Source organism: Oryctolagus cuniculus, chromosome X (genome assembly GCF_964237555.1).
Source record: "Oryctolagus cuniculus chromosome X, mOryCun1.1, whole genome shotgun sequence".
NCBI classification, from domain to species: domain Eukaryota; kingdom Metazoa; phylum Chordata; class Mammalia; order Lagomorpha; family Leporidae; genus Oryctolagus; species Oryctolagus cuniculus.
Window position 1 is genome coordinate 133064555 of NC_091453.1, and position 17627 is coordinate 133082181.

Sequence of the window (17627 nt, forward strand, 5' to 3'; positions counted from 1 at the left end):
GTGAGGGAGAGATTGAGAGTTGTGTGTGTGTGTGGGGGGGGAGGTGTGTGTGTGTGAGAGAGGGATGTGTATGAGAGAGAGAGAGAGAGAGATGTGTGTGCATCTGTGTGAGAGAGAGAGAGAGAGAGAGAGAGAGAGAGAGGACATGGGAAGATTTTTCCCAGTGCCTACCCCACAGGATGTGTCTGTAATGCTCATTCAATTCAACCAGCACGTTAACAAGGCTTGCTGATGGACAGCATATGGAGAGTAAGACAGAGAAGGCTTCTAACTTTTGGAGACCTCCAATATATCCCAGACCCTGAATGAGACGGCAGATGTGGAAAATGGCATTTACCTAGGGAGGAATGGGGCAAAACCATGAGTTGACTTCCACCAAGCGGTGCTGAAGGTGGTAGCGAATGCGCGAGTGGAGGTGCCCGGCTGTTCGGCGGGTCAGCAGATGTGTTGATCGCTTCTAGCACAGCGGTCAGGGGCTTTGCAAAGAACACGGGCACGGGCCTCAGCCACCTTTGTCTTATCCAGCAAGCCCCCTTCAAGATCTCACACTGCAAATGCAGTCAGTTCGGGCCTCGACAGCTGCCAGGACATTTGCAACCAAGCCCAGAGCAGTGCTGGCCTGGCCTGCCCCACCCAGCTGCCCACCTCTATGCAAGAGTCCAAAGGGAACGGGGCACCCAACAGGAGAGTCCCTAGCTGGCTCGCGATGGGGGCCTCCCCTGAACATCCTGAGCCTGTCCCCATTCCCTTTCTCCTTTCTCTCTTCTCTGCTGGGAAGACTGATGAGCTGCTGGTTGGAGAGGTGGGAGGAAACCCTCGTGGGTCTTTCAGCCTCAGGCCCAGTGCGGGAAGGGACGCGGGACCTCGAGCAGTGAACTTGATCAAGCAGCAAACAGTATCGACCTGAGGACCTTTCCCTGTGCCGCCGTGCTGTCATCCTTCTGCCCCTGGATGACAAGACCATGTGCATCCTCCCATGCTCAGATCTCGTTTAGCTTGGAGCGGGAGATCACTGGCGATGTGTTTGGCCAGATGGCTAGGTGGATGCTCTGTTCTCTCTTCCTCAAAGACTGTGCGTGCTAGTCCAGGGCTGCCGACCCCGCTTTGCCAGAGGACTGCCTTTTCATTTCCCCAGCGCAGGATGCAGAGATGGGGCTGGAGCTGCTGGCAGGCAGGGCCTGAAAGTTTCCGAGATGAGCTTGTGTCATGGGCTGCTGTGCTTCGACTAACTTGGAGGTTTAACCGATGGACTCCTGGTTAACAAAGCGCTGCTCCTCTGCTTTCTCTCCCTGCCTGTAGCTGTGCCTAGAGGAAATGAATTACCAGGAAAGTGGAAACTACACCAGAGTGACGGAATTCGTTCTGCTGGGGCTGTCCACGCACCCCGCATCCCAGAGTGCCCTCTTCTGGTCACTCATGTTTCTCTACATGGTGACTTTGGCGGGAAACGGCATGATCATCTTCCTGGTAGGAGTCAGTTCTCTGCTCCACACCCCGATGTATTTCTTCCTCAGTAACTTATCGTTACTGGATCTCCTGTTCTCCACCAGTGCTGTGCCCTTGATCATGGTGCACTCTCTGCAGGACTTCCCCACCATCTCCTACCGCTCCTGCTTTGCCCAGCTCACCATCCGAGCCTTCCTGGTACTGGCTGAGTGTTTCCTGCTGGCCATCATGGCTTACGACCGGTTTGTGGCAATCTCAGCTCCGCTCCGGTACAACCTGGTCATGTCTTCTCGAGTGTGCGCTGTGCTGGTGTTGGCTGCATGGATGGCAGCTCTCCTCCTCACCGTTACACCCGTTCTGCTCTTGCCCATCAGCTTCTGTGGGCATAACACCGTCAATCACTTCTCCTGCGAAGTGCAAGCCATCTTTAAATTGCTCTGTTCCAACACCACTTCCCTAGAGGTTATGATGATGGTGTGTGCTGTTACTTCAATGCCAGTACCTTTGAGTTTCATCCTGATCTCCTACCTTTGTATCCTCAAGGCTGTCTTAAGAATCCACCCAGCCGAGGCCAGGCTTAAAGCCTTTTCCACGTGTGGCTCTCACCTGGTTGTGGTCACCATCTACTTTGGGACACTAATATATATTTACGTGAGGCCTCAGACCAAAAAGGTCGAGGACGGAGACAAGATTGTCTCTATATTTTATGCAGCGGTGACCCCAATGCTAAACCCCCTCATCTACGCCCTGAGAAACAAGGACGTGAAGGCTGCTCTCAGGAGAGTGACTTGTGGGGCCAAGTCCTGAGGCTCCAGCACACAGCAGGGTGCTGGGTGACAGGACGGTGCAAGGGCTTGAGCTGTCCTGGCAGCTTTGCATCTGCGAGTGGCACTACGGGAAGGGAAAAGGACTTGCAAGGCGTCCGCATATCGGAAGAGATTACGCAAGAATGAGGATCTGACGCCACAAACATAGACAAGTGCTAAATGTCACCTGCATCTCAAATACAAATAAAGTGCAAACTCAACACGAGGAGCAAGGGCTACAATGTGTATGCCAGAAAAATAATCAACGTCTCGTAGATCATGAAGCCAGAGGAGAAATACCCCAATAAGACAATGGCCAAAAGGCACGAACATGCATTTGATTAAAGAGGAAACCAGAGCTCAGACCTAAGCAACAGTAAGGTAGCACTTTGTACATATCGAATTCACAAAAATGGAAAGTGTTTGCAGCATAGGGCACCGCTGAGTGTTTAGGTAAAGACGCCAGGGTGGGGGATGTGAGTGGGTGCACGTCCACTCACATAGGATGACCTATTCTGTTGGGGTGGAGGTAGCTGGCAGCTGGCAGCTGGCAGCGGCCTCGTCTTCTGCATTTGCTACTCTGAGAACACCGGGGCAGATATACAGGCCTGGTGGGGGCTCTGAAGATGCCCAACCTGAAACATGATGTCAGTCTCTGCCCACAGAGACTGCACAGTTGGGGCACTTGCCCTTGCACCCTCCCCAGTAGTGGGAGGACCTGGGGTGAAGGATGGTTTCCCTCCAAAGGCAACTCCTCCTCTTCTGCCCTCTGTGTGAGGGAGCTCCAGGGGGCGGTTGGTCTTGCACAGGTGGTCCGCTTTATGTAGAACGGGAGGCCTTCCGAGGACCCTTCTTCACAACTGGGAGCTTTGGGAAGATGGGAAAGACCTGCTTTGGCATCTTATGTCACCATGCCGCCTCGATGCACCTGTGCCACAGAATGCTTACGCATGCAGGTAACACGTATGTGCAAGAATGCTCCTTAAGGCACTCTTGGGACTTGTGAGAATTTTGAATAAAAGCCTTAAGTGTCCCTGCATAGTGCAGTACTATGGAACACCGTGTAGCTAGGATGGCCCTACTCGGTCTCTCTTCTGGGGCCAGAAGGTGATCTGGAGGGAGCACATACTATGTTCGTGATGAAGACAAAAGTGCAAGGGGGTGGTCAGGATGTCTCCCAAGGCCCAGGGTCAAATTAGCAGGTTGTTACTTTTGTCGGTATTTGATGAGCTAAAGTAGGGAGAGTCTAGCTCAACACAAGTATCAGTGGGGCATGGAGATGTATTCTGTCACTAGAGGGAGGAACACCAAAGTCAAGAGGCTGAGGGCGTGGCTGAAATGGAGGATTAAGAACTAGGGGAAATGTTGCAGTTCACCATAGAGGGCAAAGATGTCGGCAAGGGAGCTGGCAACTTCACCCCCGGTGTAGATGGGAGTGCTGAGAAAAGAAAACTCCAAGTGTATACTCGAACCCACATCTGGTGGCTCTGGCTGGTAGGTACCTTCAGCACTGGGCCCCGGGTTAGTGTGGGCCCTTTCAATTGTGTGCTGGGTTGCTGCTAGACAATAAATACCCTCCTCGCAACTCCCGCATCTATCCTTAAGTTTCTGGACGTTTGGATTGCAAGCATTTTCAGAAATGTGTCATGTTCGACAGCGAGAAGCTGCCTCTATCCAGACAGTCTGTTTGGACTGTGTGGGTGTAGGTGGTGGAGAGAGCAAGCAATGGGGCGCAAGGCACCCATGTTAGATCTGGGCTCCTGGATTTCCAATGGGGCGCCACCTGCGTAGCACAGCTTACAAGCAAGATGGACAAGACACACGGTCAGGTCAATCTTGGGCAGCAATTGTGTTCCCAACTCTTAAAACGTATGTTGATGAAGACAAAGAACAGCCAGAAGCAGAGTAACGAGATGCGACAACTAAAATAGCAGGGGTTGTAGTCAGAGAACAATATATTCTCTATTTTGCACTGAAAAATGCTAAAAAACAGGGCAGGTGTTTGGCCTAGTGATGAATATACTGCTTGGAGCACCTACATCCCATATCCCAGTGCCTGGATTTGAGTCTCAGCTCTGCTCCCAATTCCAGCTGTCTGCTAGTGTGTATCCTGGTAGGCAGCAGGTGATGGCTCAAGTACTTGGACCCCTGCCACACACGTGGAAGACCTAGATGGAGTTCATGGCTCCTGGCTTTGACTCGACCCCTCCCTGGCCACTGTGACCATTTCTGGAATGAAGCAACAGATGGAAGATAGCTTTCTCTCTCTCTCTCTCTCACTCGCTCTCTCGCTCTCGCTCTCTCCCTCTCCCCCCCCCCCACTGTGGCCATTTGAGGACTAAAACAGGTACAATAGATAGAAGATTGATAGCTCTCTATCTCTATATCTGCCTTTTGAATAAATAAATAAATAAATCTATTTTTAAAAAAGCAAGCCACAATCTGAAAGAAGATATTTGCTATGCATAAAACTGACCAAGTGAGTAGCTAGATTTTAGAATATAAAGAGTTCCTATTTCCTAAACAAAAGCCCCCTGCTTACAGCCCATTGACACGAAGTTAATCTTAGGATCAATCCTAGTGGCAAGAAAGACCAGGAAATCTTTGTGCTAGGCTGCCATGCACCAGATACAGATCAGAGAGCTCAGGCAGTGGATGGCAGCCAAGACGGAAGGAGAGGGAAAGATGAGCATGGCCTACTCACTTGGCCACAATATTGCTCGAGGGTTCTAGCTCACCCCGTTTGCTTGTCAACGAACGTATTTTGAAGAGCATCTCTCTTAATTTTTTGCTTTCTAACTCATCAACATCTGCTCTTATCTATTTCCTTTGTACTTTTTTAATGTTTATCCTGTAGATGTTTTATTGGCTTCTTGAATCAGACACAATTTATGTCCAGTCTTTTAGGACTTTTCAGACCTTTTCCATGTTTGACTTTTTCTTGTGAAATGATTTTAGACTTACAAAAGAGTCACAAAGAGTACAGAGAATTTCTGTCTCCTTCAAACAGCTTCCTCTAAAGCTAACTTCTTAAAAGTTTATTCTGGGAAATTGGTGTTTTGTACTTGAGATTTGTACATCTTTACGGTGCACAGTGCAACATTTATCCACAGCAGGCAATCAGCACCCCCACTTCCCCACCTTTCTCCCAGCTCCTCTCCTTGGGTTCTTATACAGCATATAATTCATGAGCATGACCGCTAGTCATCACTGTGGTTTGCTACCTGCCACCGCACCTCCTCCTACCCCTCTGCCACACTTTCCTGTCTCCAGTAATCATGATTCTAAGTTCAGGTAGTGATTCCCAATTCCATTTTTCCATAACCATCTTGAAGCACATTTTTTTTTTGGCAAGTGTAGAATAGTATTTGAACCAACATTTTCACTATAATGAAAATTACTCTTCAATGTTGATCCAAGTTCCCACAACCGAAGGTTTGGGGAAGTATTGCACTTTGTATTTTCTAGCACTCCTCATACACGGAAAAGGTTTTAAAAACATTTTGCTTGTTTTGTCTTATGCACTCTCCCAAATTCATCCACACATTCATTCCAAACCAATGTCAGGTTATCCCCAAAAAGGGGAAAAACTCCCAAAAAATGCACTAAAGTTCTGTAAAGAAAAAACATATAATAAATTGCCTTATACAAATTTCAGAACATCTAAGTGCTTGCCAAGAGAGGTGCTTATTACTTATCCTCGTTCTCATTCTCCTGGCCAGAGCCATCTGACATGTCACCTTCCAACTGGTGAGCTCCAATACGATTCAGTGAAGCCAACACCTGCAACATGATAGAGGCTGGAACTGTAATGGTATTTCTAGTCTCTTCCAGCATGAGTTTGTTTCGAGTTATAACTTCATCAGCAAGCTTTCGGTTAGAAATCCTTAACTCTTCTGGTGGTGACCAGATCTTTATGTCATAATCTATGCCGCATGAGGCTAGACCATTGTCCTGGAGTTGCGACGGCCTTTATAAACCACCATTACCAGTGGCCTTCTAATGTTCTTTCTTTTCCCCACCTGAAGAACTGCTGAATGCGGGCAACTGCAGAGCGTCTATCACCAGGTCCTGCTGGATACCTTGCACCTGGGATCATTATCACTATCATCTGTGTCCTGAAGAGCAGCATCCCTGGCTGATGTTTCCTCATGAGCTGACGGCTCGATGGCTTCTGTTTGGGCCTGAGGCTCAGGATTGGTGAATTTGGATTGGAAGTACTCTCAGTGCTAGTCCGATCTGAAGTTTCTGGTTCCTTGCCTTTTTGGACAAAGAGGATTCTTCTGGAACCTCACAAAAGCTACCAAGATTGAAGTTATTCCTTTCTCCCGAGTTGGAACCCAGTGGCTCAGTTGCAAGTACATCTGATTGTGCTGTATCTGTACTGTTCCAATCTAGGTTTTCTGCAGATGTGTGCCTGTTAGGTCTGGAATAGTGTGGGGCTCTGGTCTTTTGTACCCCGAGAAAGGAGAGAGAAAAAGGAGATGGAGACCGACCTCAACAGAGACAGGTTGCTGTACTGGAAGCACAGAGGTTGGCAAGAGTCTGTTCCTGTGAAGAGACTGTGCTGGGTGCATTTGGGACTCAGGTTTCATCCCGTTAGGAGGGAATTGGGGAGAGGTGTAGAAGGCAGCTGGCAGAAGAGTAGGGGGCTCTTTGAAGTCTCTGGGAATTTCCCTCTCATCTGTTTCATAGCTGCCCTGTGTAGTTTATCTGTTTTTCCATTTGCAATGCAAGGAGTTGAGAAGGTCTGCTTAGGCACCAAGGCTCTCCACAAAAGGGAGGATGTGGGGGGGGGGGCGCAGGGATAATGGAAGGAGGGGAAAGGTACATCAAGTCCTTTAGTGCCTTCTTGACATTTTGTCACACGCTCTGATGATTCTTCAAAACCTGTTTCATTATCTCCTTCTGGTGGTGGTACAGAGCTCTGTGGGACCAGTGATTCTTTTGACCCGCGGATTTGCAATGGCTCCCATTTCCTCTAGAACTTGAGGCTGTACTGCTCCATTCATCTGTAAAGTTCAGTCTTACTGTGCTTGTGGTTGTTTCTTCTGTGCTGTAGGGCAAACTTAAAGCTGCTTCACCTGTCCCTGGATTGGGGCTCAGTTTTTCATTATTGTTATCCTGTTGCTTGTCAAGGGACATGGATCCGAGCTGTTAACCACAGAAGGAGAATCTGACCCTCTCTAGGCTGCCTCCATGCTCCTGTGGGGCTCTGTGGTAGGGGGCCAGCACCAGCAGACTCTACAGGGTGCTGTCACTCTGAGCAGGAGTCAGCAACCCATGACTTCGGGGGACCAGACTGATGATGTGTATGGTGCCCAGATGCCTCAGCAGCCAGTCTCTGTTCGCTGTCTGGAGATGATAACAAAGAAGTAGAATGAGGGCTTTCTGTGGAAGATAAGGTCAAATGGGCTGGAGCTGATACTGTAGAAGTCATAGAAGGTTAAGGTAATTGATGAGAAGGAGTATTTACATCCATTGCAGTTTCACCCACTTCCAAATCCGGACTTGATGGGCCAGTAGGAACAGTTGAAACATCTGACTGACTCCTTCCACGTCTGGGTCAAGATCTTCCTCGTCCTCTATTACTCTGTGCAACTTCATTTGCTTCTCAAGCCATCTTGATAACATATCAGACATTCTCTGCATCAGTGACACCACTGGGACTTTGTTCTCCATCTCATTCTCATTCACTCTCAGGCCTTGCTCTGGGTCCAGTATCTGACCAATCACCAAGAAGCCTCAAACGCTTAACTGGTGGCTGTCGGAACTCTTCTCTCTTCTGCAGAAGGAGTCTTACATTCTCGTGCTGTGTCATCTTTTGGGTCAAAAAGGTATAGGTAATCTGAAGAGTAACTAACGAGAATCTCTTGGCCATCTTCACTGTAACACAGAGGTGTCACTCTGCAGGATTTATTATTAAGATGGGAAGGAATAAAACAGGCAACCATTCCAGTGACTCCTCGCACTGCATAATTCGCTGTAACTCTTGTGCCCAGCATTCGGCGATCATGTCTTCATACTGAGTTATCAGAACAACCTAGAGCAAGGTAATACGGTATTGGTGAATGAAGAGCTATGGATGTGGCAGCACGGCGACAGTCAATATCAGAACAACCTAGAGCAAGATAATATGGTATTGGTGAATGAAGAGCTATGGATGTGGCAGCACGGCGACAGTCAATCAAAATGTCATCTTTGCAATCTTCTTTTGTGCAGCTAGTTTTGATGTGTGCATCAAACCACCCAACTGTTCCGTCTTCATCACAAGGTAGAAAAGTGTAAGGGTCATTTGGTACAGTCATAATCTCATAAGTAGTTCCAGAATGGCGCGTGAATTGGCACTATTACTTTCCACATCTTGCTCAACATTGGTATAAAATACTACTCCATCTCCAGAGCAGGATACAATCTGCTTATCATCCGTACATGGTGAGAACTTTGCACTAAATATATTTGCTTGATGCCCTGAACCAATTGTCAAAACCTTTCTGCTATAAGGATTACTAATTACTAACTTGGTGTCATTTGAGCCAGATAAAATACATTCTCCAGTGCCATTCCAACAGATTGTATTAACACAGCCATCAGGCACATTTAGAGTTGCTTCAGGTTTTGATCTCTGGATAAATTCTCTTCTTCTGGTACCATCCGCGGGCCAGGGCTTGTGGGCGCAGCGAGTTAGATGGCGGCCTCGGCGCCTCAGCCCCCAAAGACCGGCCCCGCCTGGGCTGGAACTCACTTCATACTCTTCTCCTCAGACTACTCCTATAGAACACCCAGAGATCAGCCTCGAAGCACAGTTGTGTTTGTGTACATATGTGTGTGGGTGTGTGTTTATGTGCATGTGTGCAAGTGTGTGTGTGTGAGCAATTTGTAGCCTGGCATACGCATCCACAAAGAAGCTACAGGATGCTTTGGAGGGAGGGCTTTAATGTGCGCATCGTAGCCTATCCTATATCTTGCTTTGCAGTTTGCTTTCTACGCTCATTGCAATGCCCTTGAAATTTGGGTTAACACAGCCTCATCCATTCCTTTTCGCTGCTGCATTGTAATTTGCTGGAGGAATAGTCTGTGTGGCATTTGCCCATTCCCTTACTGTTGGAAACATAGATATTTCCTGTTGTTTCCTACCATTAACACCCCAGGGCGTGAGTCCTTACAGACACCATGCACCAGTGTTTCCTCAGGAGAGAGACCTGGGAGTGCATCTGCTGTCCATAGAGGGAATGGACATTTACAGTTTGAATTCTTTCTGTGCAAAGCAAGGCCCTGTCATCATCATGGACTCTGACGACAGAGTTGTCCACATGGTGCCCATCCACATGGGGTACGCCCTCCCCTGGCTGGCCAGGACCTGACTGACTACCTCATGAATCTTCACAGAATGTGGCTACAGCTTCACCACCAAGGCCCAGTGGGAAATCGTGCCCGACCTCAAGGAGAAACTGTGCTACGTCGCCCTGGACACGGAGTGGGAGATGGCTGCAGCCACGTCCTCCTCCTGCCCCCGTGAGAAGAGCAAGCTGCCCGTTGGCCAGCCACGTGATCCCCATCAATGCCCAAGGATTCTGCTTTCCCAGGGCGCTCTTCCAGCCCTCTTTCCTGGGCATGGAGTCCCGCGGCAACCACAAGACCACCTTCAAGTCCATCACAAAATGTGATATCGATATCCCCCAAGGACCTGTACAGCAACGCTGTGTTGTCTGGTGGCCCCACCAAGGACGCAGGCATCGCCAACAGGATGCAGATGGAGATCACTGCCCCGGCACCCAGCACCATGAAGGTCAAGGTGTGTGGGTGGCCTGTCACCAGAGCATGGCGCAGTGGGTGGGGGCATTGCCATGAAGGCAGCATTGACTAGAGCCGCTCCCTCCCTGTCCTCGCAGATCATCGAACCCCCTGAGCGGAAAGTACTCCGTGTGGATGGGCGGTTCCGTCCTGGCCTCCTTGTCCACCTTCCAGCAGATGTGGATCACTGAGCGGGAGTATGATGAGCAGGGCCCCTCCATCGTCCAACACAAATGCTTCTAAAAAGACTGTGAGCAGGTGGGTAGCATTTGCAGCATGAGCTGATCCAGAAGGATACATTTTCCCTGGCAAAAGTGAAGCTGGAATAAGCCTTTGAAAAGAAAGGTGTCCTTGAAGCTTGTATCTGATATCAACACTGGATTGTAGAACTTGTTGCTGATTTTTTTTTTTTACTTTGTATTCAAGTTCACTCACTGTTCCCTTGGTGTATGTTCAATGCCCTGTACACACGTTTGATGTAAACCTTAGGCTGTGTGGCTCGGTCACTACGTGGCTGAGGTGAGAAGTCCAGGTGCGCCTTGGTGTGTCTGCCTGACCACAGTCTGCAGATCTGTGCAGGGTATTAATGCGGCAGAGCTGACAGTCCAGGATTCCTCAGAGGCTGGCAAGAGTTGCTGAACCAGCTATTCTTTCTGTCTCGCTGGTCTTGACAGAGGAGAGGGGCGGGTGTCCCAGCCTTGGGACCCAGTGTCCTTTCCTACTCACTTTTCCTGCCAGGTTGCACCTGCCTTGAGTTGGAAACGGCTTTCAGGTACACCTGTAAATGCATTCATCCTCTTAAGTTATGTAAGGTTTCTGTACACCAATCTCAATTCTTTGAGACGTGACCACAAAGTTTGGTTTGCTACTGTTAAGTAAGAACATGAGGCCCCAGCAGCCCTCCTGTCAGGAGAAATGCGTGCTGCAGGCAAACAATCCAACAAACACAGCAAACAAAGCAAGGCCCTGGGCCCTGGGCCCTGGGCCCTGACCCTGAGCCCTGAGCCCAGGCCACCTTGTTTCAGTCCTGCTGCAGACACTGACAAGCTCCAGGTCTCTGGGCAAGTTGCTGACCCCCTCTGTACCTTTTTCCTCATCCAGAGACACCAATAACAGTACACAGTTCAGACACAGGGTTCAATTTACAAACGGTAGCCTCTTCCATACCTTGTTTTGCAGTTTGCTTTCTACAGGCCTCGGGAGTCAGTTCATATGCGATGGATAATATTTGCAGTGTTCAGAAGAAGGACAAGAGCTTAAGGAAGCAAACGGCTTGCTATCCACAGGTCCCGCCACCTAACCCTGCCAAGTGGCTGTCCCAATTTACATGCCCACCAGCACTGTGCCAGACACCAGTTTCCTCATAACCTTGTGCTGCTACACTGTTTGTTTATTTTTCTTCATTTGAAAGGCAGAGTGACAGAGAGGGAGGGGGGAGGGAGGGAGGGATGAAGGGAGAGAGGGAAGGAGAAAGAGCTATCTGCTTTTTTATTTTAAAGTTTATATTTAACGAATACAATTTTCATAGCTACGACTTTAGGAATATAGTGGTTCCTCCCCATACCTACCCTCCCACCCCCATTCCCGTCCTACCACCTACTCCCTCGCCCATTCCATTCTTCATTAAGATTCATCTTTAGTTATCCTTAGGTATATAAAGTTAATTATCTTTATGTGTTTAAAGTTAATTGAAGGCCGGCGCCGCAGCTCAATAGGCTAATCCTCCGCCTTGCGGCGCCGGCACACCGGGTTCTAGTCCCGGTCGGGGTGCTGGATTCTTTCCCGGTTGCCCCTCTTCCAGGCCAGCTCTCTGCTGTGGCCCGGGAAGGCAGTGGAGGATGGCCCAAGTGCTTGGGCCCTGTACCCCATGGGAGACCAGGAGAAGCACCTGGCTCCTGCCTTCGGATCAGGGCAGTGCACCGGCCGCAGTGCGCCAGCCGTGGCGGCCATTGGAGGGTGAACAACAGCAAAAGGAAGACCTTTCTCTCTCTCTCTCTCTCTCTCTCTCTCACTATCCACTCTGCCTGTCAAAAAAAAAAAGTTAATTGAAGATGAATCTTAAGAATGGGGTGGGAGAGGGAGTAGGAGATGGGATGGTTTGCGGGTGGGAGGGTGGTTATGGGGGGAGGAACTGCTGTAATCCAAAAGTTGTACTTTCAAAATTTATAGTTACTAAATACAAGTTTTCTATAAAAATCTTTATGTACAAAAGAGCAACTCTATACTAAGTAAAGATTTCAACAGTTTGCACACACACACACACACACTCACACTCACACACTCACACACTCACACAATGTAGAAAATACTGCTTGAGAACAAGTTTTGCAGTTAATTCTCATGGTACAACTCATTAAGGACAGAGGTCCTACATGGGGAGTAAGTGCACAGTGACTCTTGTTGTTAATTTAACAATAACACTCTGATTTAATTGTTAGCAATCACCCAAGGCTCTTGCAATGAGCTGCCAAGGCTATGGAAGCCTTTTGTGACCACAGACTCCATCAGTATTTGGATAAGGCCATAATTGAAGTGGAAGTTCTCTCCTCCCTTCAGAGCAAAGTACATCCTTCTTTGGTGGCCGCTTCTTTCTGTGCGGGTCAGCCGCACCAGTCGAACGGAACCCGAGGGAGGGAGAGGGACCTAAAAGAGAGGCAAGCGATCGCAGAGAATGGAGCCAAGACAACAAGGCTGATCAAGGCTCATTTATTCCAATGTCTCGGTGGTATTTATACATAACCAGCACAAAGAAGCACAAAGAAGCACAAAAGATAACAACATACGTAAGCAACTTATCGGGGCCTCCGGTGGCACAGATAATTTTAACAGAGCGTTCTTGATTATCATCCTCCTTCAGGATGGGAGTATGTGACTTTCTTATCCCAAGAAATCCACAAGCCAAGACTGGCCTTGATTTGTCCAAAGGCTGCCTACACTTTCCACTAACTAAAGTCTCACCCACGGAGGTCCTTCATGTAGAACGTTTTTTGCCACAGTGTCTTTCCTTACCTTGCCTGAAATGCTCCCCTGGGATTTCCACCCAGACCAGAATGCCTTAAGGGCCGATTCTGAGGTCAGAGTGTTACTTAAAGCGATTGTCATTCTATGAGTCTGCTGTGTGAACTGCTTCCCATGTTGGACATTCCCTCCTTTTTAATTCTGTCTATTATTATTACCAGGCACGTGATGCTATTTATATGGTCTCTTTGACACTTCATCCTATCCATATGACAAGGAGCTATCTTCTAACCCCTGGTTCACTTCCAAATGCCTGCAACAGCCCAGGCGGGGCTACACTGAAGCCCAGGATCAGGAACTCCACCCTGGACACTAGCCATCAAACAAGAGCGCCTGGTGCAGTCGAGTTCCTCTCTCTCTTTCTCCATCTCTGTAACTCTCTGCCATTCAAATACATAGATAAATCGTTTTTGTAGAGAGCAAAATTAAAAGATAAGCTTTTTTTGGGGGGGGGGGGACCCTTTTGAAATCCACACAGTTTTCCATATCACACACTTTCCAGGAAGTTCTGGAAGACACCCCTTATATTGGCATGAATCTCCCAGGTTTTGTTTGCATCAAAGCAGATGTGTGTTTTCATGCCAGTGGCATGAACACTGTGGAAGGCTCTGCCGTGAGCCACTTCTGCAAGTGGCTCGAGGTTTTGGCTTGCATCTGCAGATCGCTGATGGTGAGCACAGGAATTCCCTCTCCTCTGAGTTCGCTGGGGCGTGGTGCAGACCTGGATCCGCAGTTCCAGTCCGGCCAGCAGGCAGAGCTGTAGTGGCCACGAGCACTCGTTGACTTGTAGCACGGGGTGCCTTTCCCGCCTCCACGGCCTAGGGAGTTCGCCAAGCCGAAGGTACTTCCTAGGCCGGCCTGCACAGAACCCCGTGCTCGCCCCTGCTGACAGGGAAGCGCGCTCTGCTCTTCGGCCCGGGTGGTCAGCCGCGCATCGACCGCTCCCTCTCGCGGGCCGCAGCATGCCTCCTACGGGTCACAGCCACGGCGCTCAGCCTGGGCAGCCCCTTCCGCACTGCAGAGCCCCAGGCCCGAGCTCGGGCAGCTGGCGGGCGGGGCCGCCGGCTCGGAATCTGGAATTCGGCCCCTCCCACGGCGGGCCCCCAGGTCACGGCGCTCGCTCGCTGCGCGCTCACTGGTCGCCCCCTCAAAGGGCGGCTACGAGGCGAGCGCTGATTGGCGGGCCGCAGAGCCCGTGCGCTCTGCCGTGCGCCTCAGACCGGCTTCGACGACTGTGCGGGTGAGGATCGCTCCCTCTCTCCCGCGAGCTTCGCTGTGCTTCTGGAGACATGAGCTCCTCGGCTGGGGATGAGGTGAGTGCCGGGGTGCGGGGCTCTGGGTCGGCGTCACCGGGAGGGCGGTGGTCGCGAAGAGCGGCGGCCCCGGTGAGGGCTTCTGACGGGCGTCGAGGGGCCAAGGTGTTCCGTGGAGGCCGTGGGGCGCGGGCAACAGCGGCCTGGCTGAGGACGCCCCCTCGGGATGGCAGAGATGAGGGCGGCCTGGGTGAGAGGTTGGGCGGGGCTGCCTCAGGAGGGCAGGGCAAGTGGCCTGGGTGGGCCCCCCTCCCCCCGGGCATTGCCACCTCCTTCCTTCGCCCCTGGGCGGGTCTGGGGAAGGGCAGGAACCGGAGAGGCGCCTGAAATCCCGCTGTGGGTCCCCAGGAGCCCGCTCCAGCCAGCCAGCGGCCGTCAGACCTAGAGCCTTCCAACCTGCCCTCAGAGGAGACCCCGAAGGCGCCGCTGCCGCTGCCGCTGCCGCTGCCGCTGCCGCTGCCGGCTGGGGAGGTTGTCCCCAGGGAAGGAAGCCCTGCCAAGTCCAGCGGCCCGGAGGACCCCGGAGACGCCGCCACGCGGGACGTCCTTGGGGAGCCAGGTGCTCTCCCAGCCTCTGTTCCCTTGCTTGGGGAGCTCAGAATCTCTGCTCCCCACAAGCCGCCGGCAAAGAAGACGGTGGAGTCGGTCAGCGGGAAGAGAGGCGGCAAGTCCAGCCGCGTGGCCCAGGCCTCTCCGAGCAAGGCCTCCCCGGAAAAGAAGGGCGTGGCTGGCAGTGTCCCCAGACTTGTCCTGGGGAGGAAAGCCCAGGCCTATCTCTCCGAATTTCCCCCAGGACTGGGAGCTTACCCTCTGGTCTCCGGCCTTCCAGCACTTGGGAGAGCTGAGAAAAATGCCGTGGCCCCCTGGGGCCCCAAACAGCCCAGGCACCATACCGGGAAGAAGCCTGCGGCCAGCAGGACAAAGGAGCCTGAACTGGTGGCCCAAGAAGATGCCGACCGCTTCAGCCAGCCGGCCCCAAAGGGCCAAGTGAGTAGGGCACCCTCATCCTCCCCATCTCTCCTCCAGTGGTTTCCTCTGCCCCACACGTGTTCCCAACACACACATCTCCCCACCCCCACGCCCCACCCCCGCTCCTCTGTCCTCTGATGCCATTTTAAGAGGATCAAATGCTTCCGAGGTGCCAGGCACTCCTCTCAGCTCTTTACTTGATGTCGGCCTCTTCCTGGCAGAGGGGCGGGGGAGGGGGCCCTAACAAGGAAGGGGCACTGGTCAACCCCTTCACGGTTGGGTGTTCCTAACTCCTGCTGTTTGCCCTGAAGTGGCCCTTGGCAACCCCGGGAGAAAGTGCTGCAGAGATTAGGCTTTTGCGTCCCGTCTCTATACCCTGCTTCACCCCAGCCCCGACACACACACATGCACACGCACACGCACACGTGCACACACGCACACACACAAGCAGCCAGCCAGAAATTTCTGTTTTAGTTTCCAGCAAGCAGGTCAAGGCCGTCTCGCCTGTCTGCATGTCATGGAGTAGGGAGCAAGGGAGACTCCAAGACCAAGAGCTCTCGAGTTCCAGGAAACGCACAGCTCCTGGCTATGGCCCAGGGAGATGTCAACGCCAGGGTGCCCCCACCGACAGGTGAGAAGATTTGCCTGAAATGGAGGGGGCTGTGGAGGGGGAACTGGCTCCATCACTCCAAGTCCTCACCTTACACCCAAACTGCTCCTCCTGCTCAGACACCTCTGTGAGAAATGATGCAGGGTGGCAGGGCTGGCCTTAAGCCAGGGCGCCGGGAAGGCTGGACCAGAGAGCCCTTTCTGCCTCTCTCCTCGGCCCAGGGAGCCACATTGTGTGCTCTCTTTCAGACGACCATGGGCCAGCTCATCATCTGCGACAGAGAAGGAGGCAGCCAGCGCCTGCAGTGCAATCCTGCCCTCAAGTAATGCTCTCTAGGCCTAAGCAGCGGGGTCTGTGTCCCGGTTAAGCTCATTCCCCTCCCACCGCCCACCCTCCAGAAGAGAGAGCACCTCCTTCCCGACGGATGGCCCCTTTCCGGTTTAGCCGCTGGGCTTTGGGATGGGGTGGGGGTGGGTGCTTGGCAGTAAGGGCCAGAGGCGCGTGAGGAGAGAAGGAGAGGGAGGAGGTAAGAGCATACTGACCATGTTGCTTTCTCCCCTGTCTGCTGGGCTAGTGTCATGTGCTGCAGAGGGAAGTCAACAGACTGAAAGATGAACTTGGTAGGCTGGGTAGCAAGGGAAGACCAGGTGTCTTAGTGCACGGGCTGGGGCAGCGTGGGGCTGGGCTGAGGATGTAGGGGGCCACTTGGGACCACCATTCTTGTGGGATGGAGACTCTGGCAGACCTGGCCCTGGAACCTTGTGCTCATTTACCTGGCTGTCTATACGTCCATCCTTCCATCCCCACCCACATAGAAATAACGTCCTTTGAACCACATGTACGCTTCGCCAGGAAGTCCGGGAATCATGTTTTAGCCCGTTTGGAGACTCGGCATGTATTTTCTCTTTAACTGCTGCTTGACAGGCAGTGTACATGTTTTATCAGATTCTGGATGATTCTGTTCCTCACCAGAGTCTCAGAACTACTCGAGCACTATGTTCCAATTTGGAAAACTTGTCTCTCTTTAACTTGAGTGAGTGGGTCATTCTCAGGGCTGGGGACTGCCAGGTTTGAACGGGGTATTGGGGTGGCTGAGTCAGTCCTGTCCCACAGGGTGAGGGAAGGGTTCCCACCTCCCTGCACCTGGAGAGTCTAGTTGTGCCTCTGTCTGTTGCAGCGGCCAAAGAGTGCCTTGATGACAAGTCTCAGATGCATTGAGGTGAGTGGGCCCCATCCCACGCCCTTTCATGGTCAGAGCCGTCTGGGAGGCCTGAGGGCTGCCACCCACTGGCGGCTACTGCCTGACTCTGCTTTCCTTGGTTGGTTGCATACAGTCTCCCCGTCTGCAGAAGCTGCTGGTACCTTTTGAGCCAGGGTCTACACCACACCAGTACCCCCTTCTACTTGTGTTTCATTGGTAGGCTCTGCTGTGCTGCTCTGCCAGGGTTTCCTGTCTTTCCCAAGGTTCAGTTTGGCTTTTGTCCCCCAGTTCATTGCCACTTCTCATTAAAGTACTTCTCAGAGTTTGTGGTCTGCCTCTTCTCTGTCAGGGAGCCCTGCATTCAGCTGGCCACGGTGACCAAGGTCTAGGGACCCATCACCCTGCCTTTATTTGCACTATGTTGTTCTTTTCATGTCTTCTCTTTCTCAGAGCTCCCATCCCCCACTGCT

The 17627-nt window shown here is 51.6% G+C and overlaps 2 protein-coding genes and 2 pseudogenes across 3 annotated transcripts; 3 read left to right on the forward strand and 1 right to left on the reverse strand.

Annotated features, from left to right (window-relative positions):
* The first annotated feature begins 706 nt into the window (after window positions 1-706).
* LOC138847572 (olfactory receptor 13H1-like) lies at window positions 707-2253 on the forward strand. The gene is made up of 2 exons (XM_070066707.1): window positions 707-802; window positions 1300-2253. Exons 1-2 carry the CDS (start codon window positions 707-709, stop codon window positions 2251-2253), a joined length of 1050 nt encoding a protein of 349 aa, XP_069922808.1.
* A 3689-nt stretch (window positions 2254-5942) lies between these two features.
* Window positions 5943-8560, reverse strand: LOC138847587 (DDB1- and CUL4-associated factor 6-like; annotated as a pseudogene).
* Window positions 8561-9484: 924 nt separating this feature from the next.
* On the forward strand, window positions 9485-10289 carry LOC138847573 (actin, cytoplasmic 1-like; annotated as a pseudogene).
* Window positions 10290-14229: 3940 nt separating this feature from the next.
* On the forward strand, window positions 14230-17482 carry LOC103345410 (uncharacterized protein CXorf49 homolog). 2 transcript variants are annotated; one of them, XM_008249477.3, is made up of 7 exons: window positions 14230-14377; window positions 14726-15364; window positions 15821-15977; window positions 16205-16278; window positions 16531-16576; window positions 17134-17175; window positions 17291-17482. In XM_008249477.3, exons 1-6 carry the CDS (start codon window positions 14354-14356, stop codon window positions 17172-17174), a joined length of 981 nt encoding a protein of 326 aa, XP_008247699.2. In that variant the 5' UTR covers window positions 14230-14353; the 3' UTR covers window position 17175; window positions 17291-17482. The 2 variants fall into 2 exon arrangements, with proteins under 2 accessions (XP_008247699.2, XP_008247700.2); XM_008249478.3 differs by having other exon boundaries at window positions 17378-17482.
* Window positions 17483-17627: the final 145 nt, after the last annotated feature.

What these genes read in the sequence shown, in the direction of transcription:
- LOC138847572 (XM_070066707.1), top strand. Translation starts at nt 707, where the DNA reads ATGGGGGCCTCCCCTGAACATCCTGAGCCTGTCCCCATTCCCTTTCTC. An exon ending in ATGAGCTGCTGGTTGGAGAG is followed by an intron (nt 803 to 1,299) that starts GTGGGAGGAAAC and finishes CCCTGCCTGTAG; the next exon opens with CTGTGCCTAGAGGAAATGAA.
- LOC103345410 (XM_008249477.3), top strand. Translation starts at nt 14,354, where the DNA reads ATGAGCTCCTCGGCTGGGGATGAG. An exon ending in AGCCGGCCCCAAAGGGCCAA is followed by an intron (nt 15,365 to 15,820) that starts GTGAGTAGGGCA and finishes TTTCTGTTTTAG; the next exon opens with TTTCCAGCAAGCAGGTCAAG. An exon ending in CAGGGTGCCCCCACCGACAG is followed by an intron (nt 15,978 to 16,204) that starts GTGAGAAGATTT and finishes GCTCTCTTTCAG; the next exon opens with ACGACCATGGGCCAGCTCAT.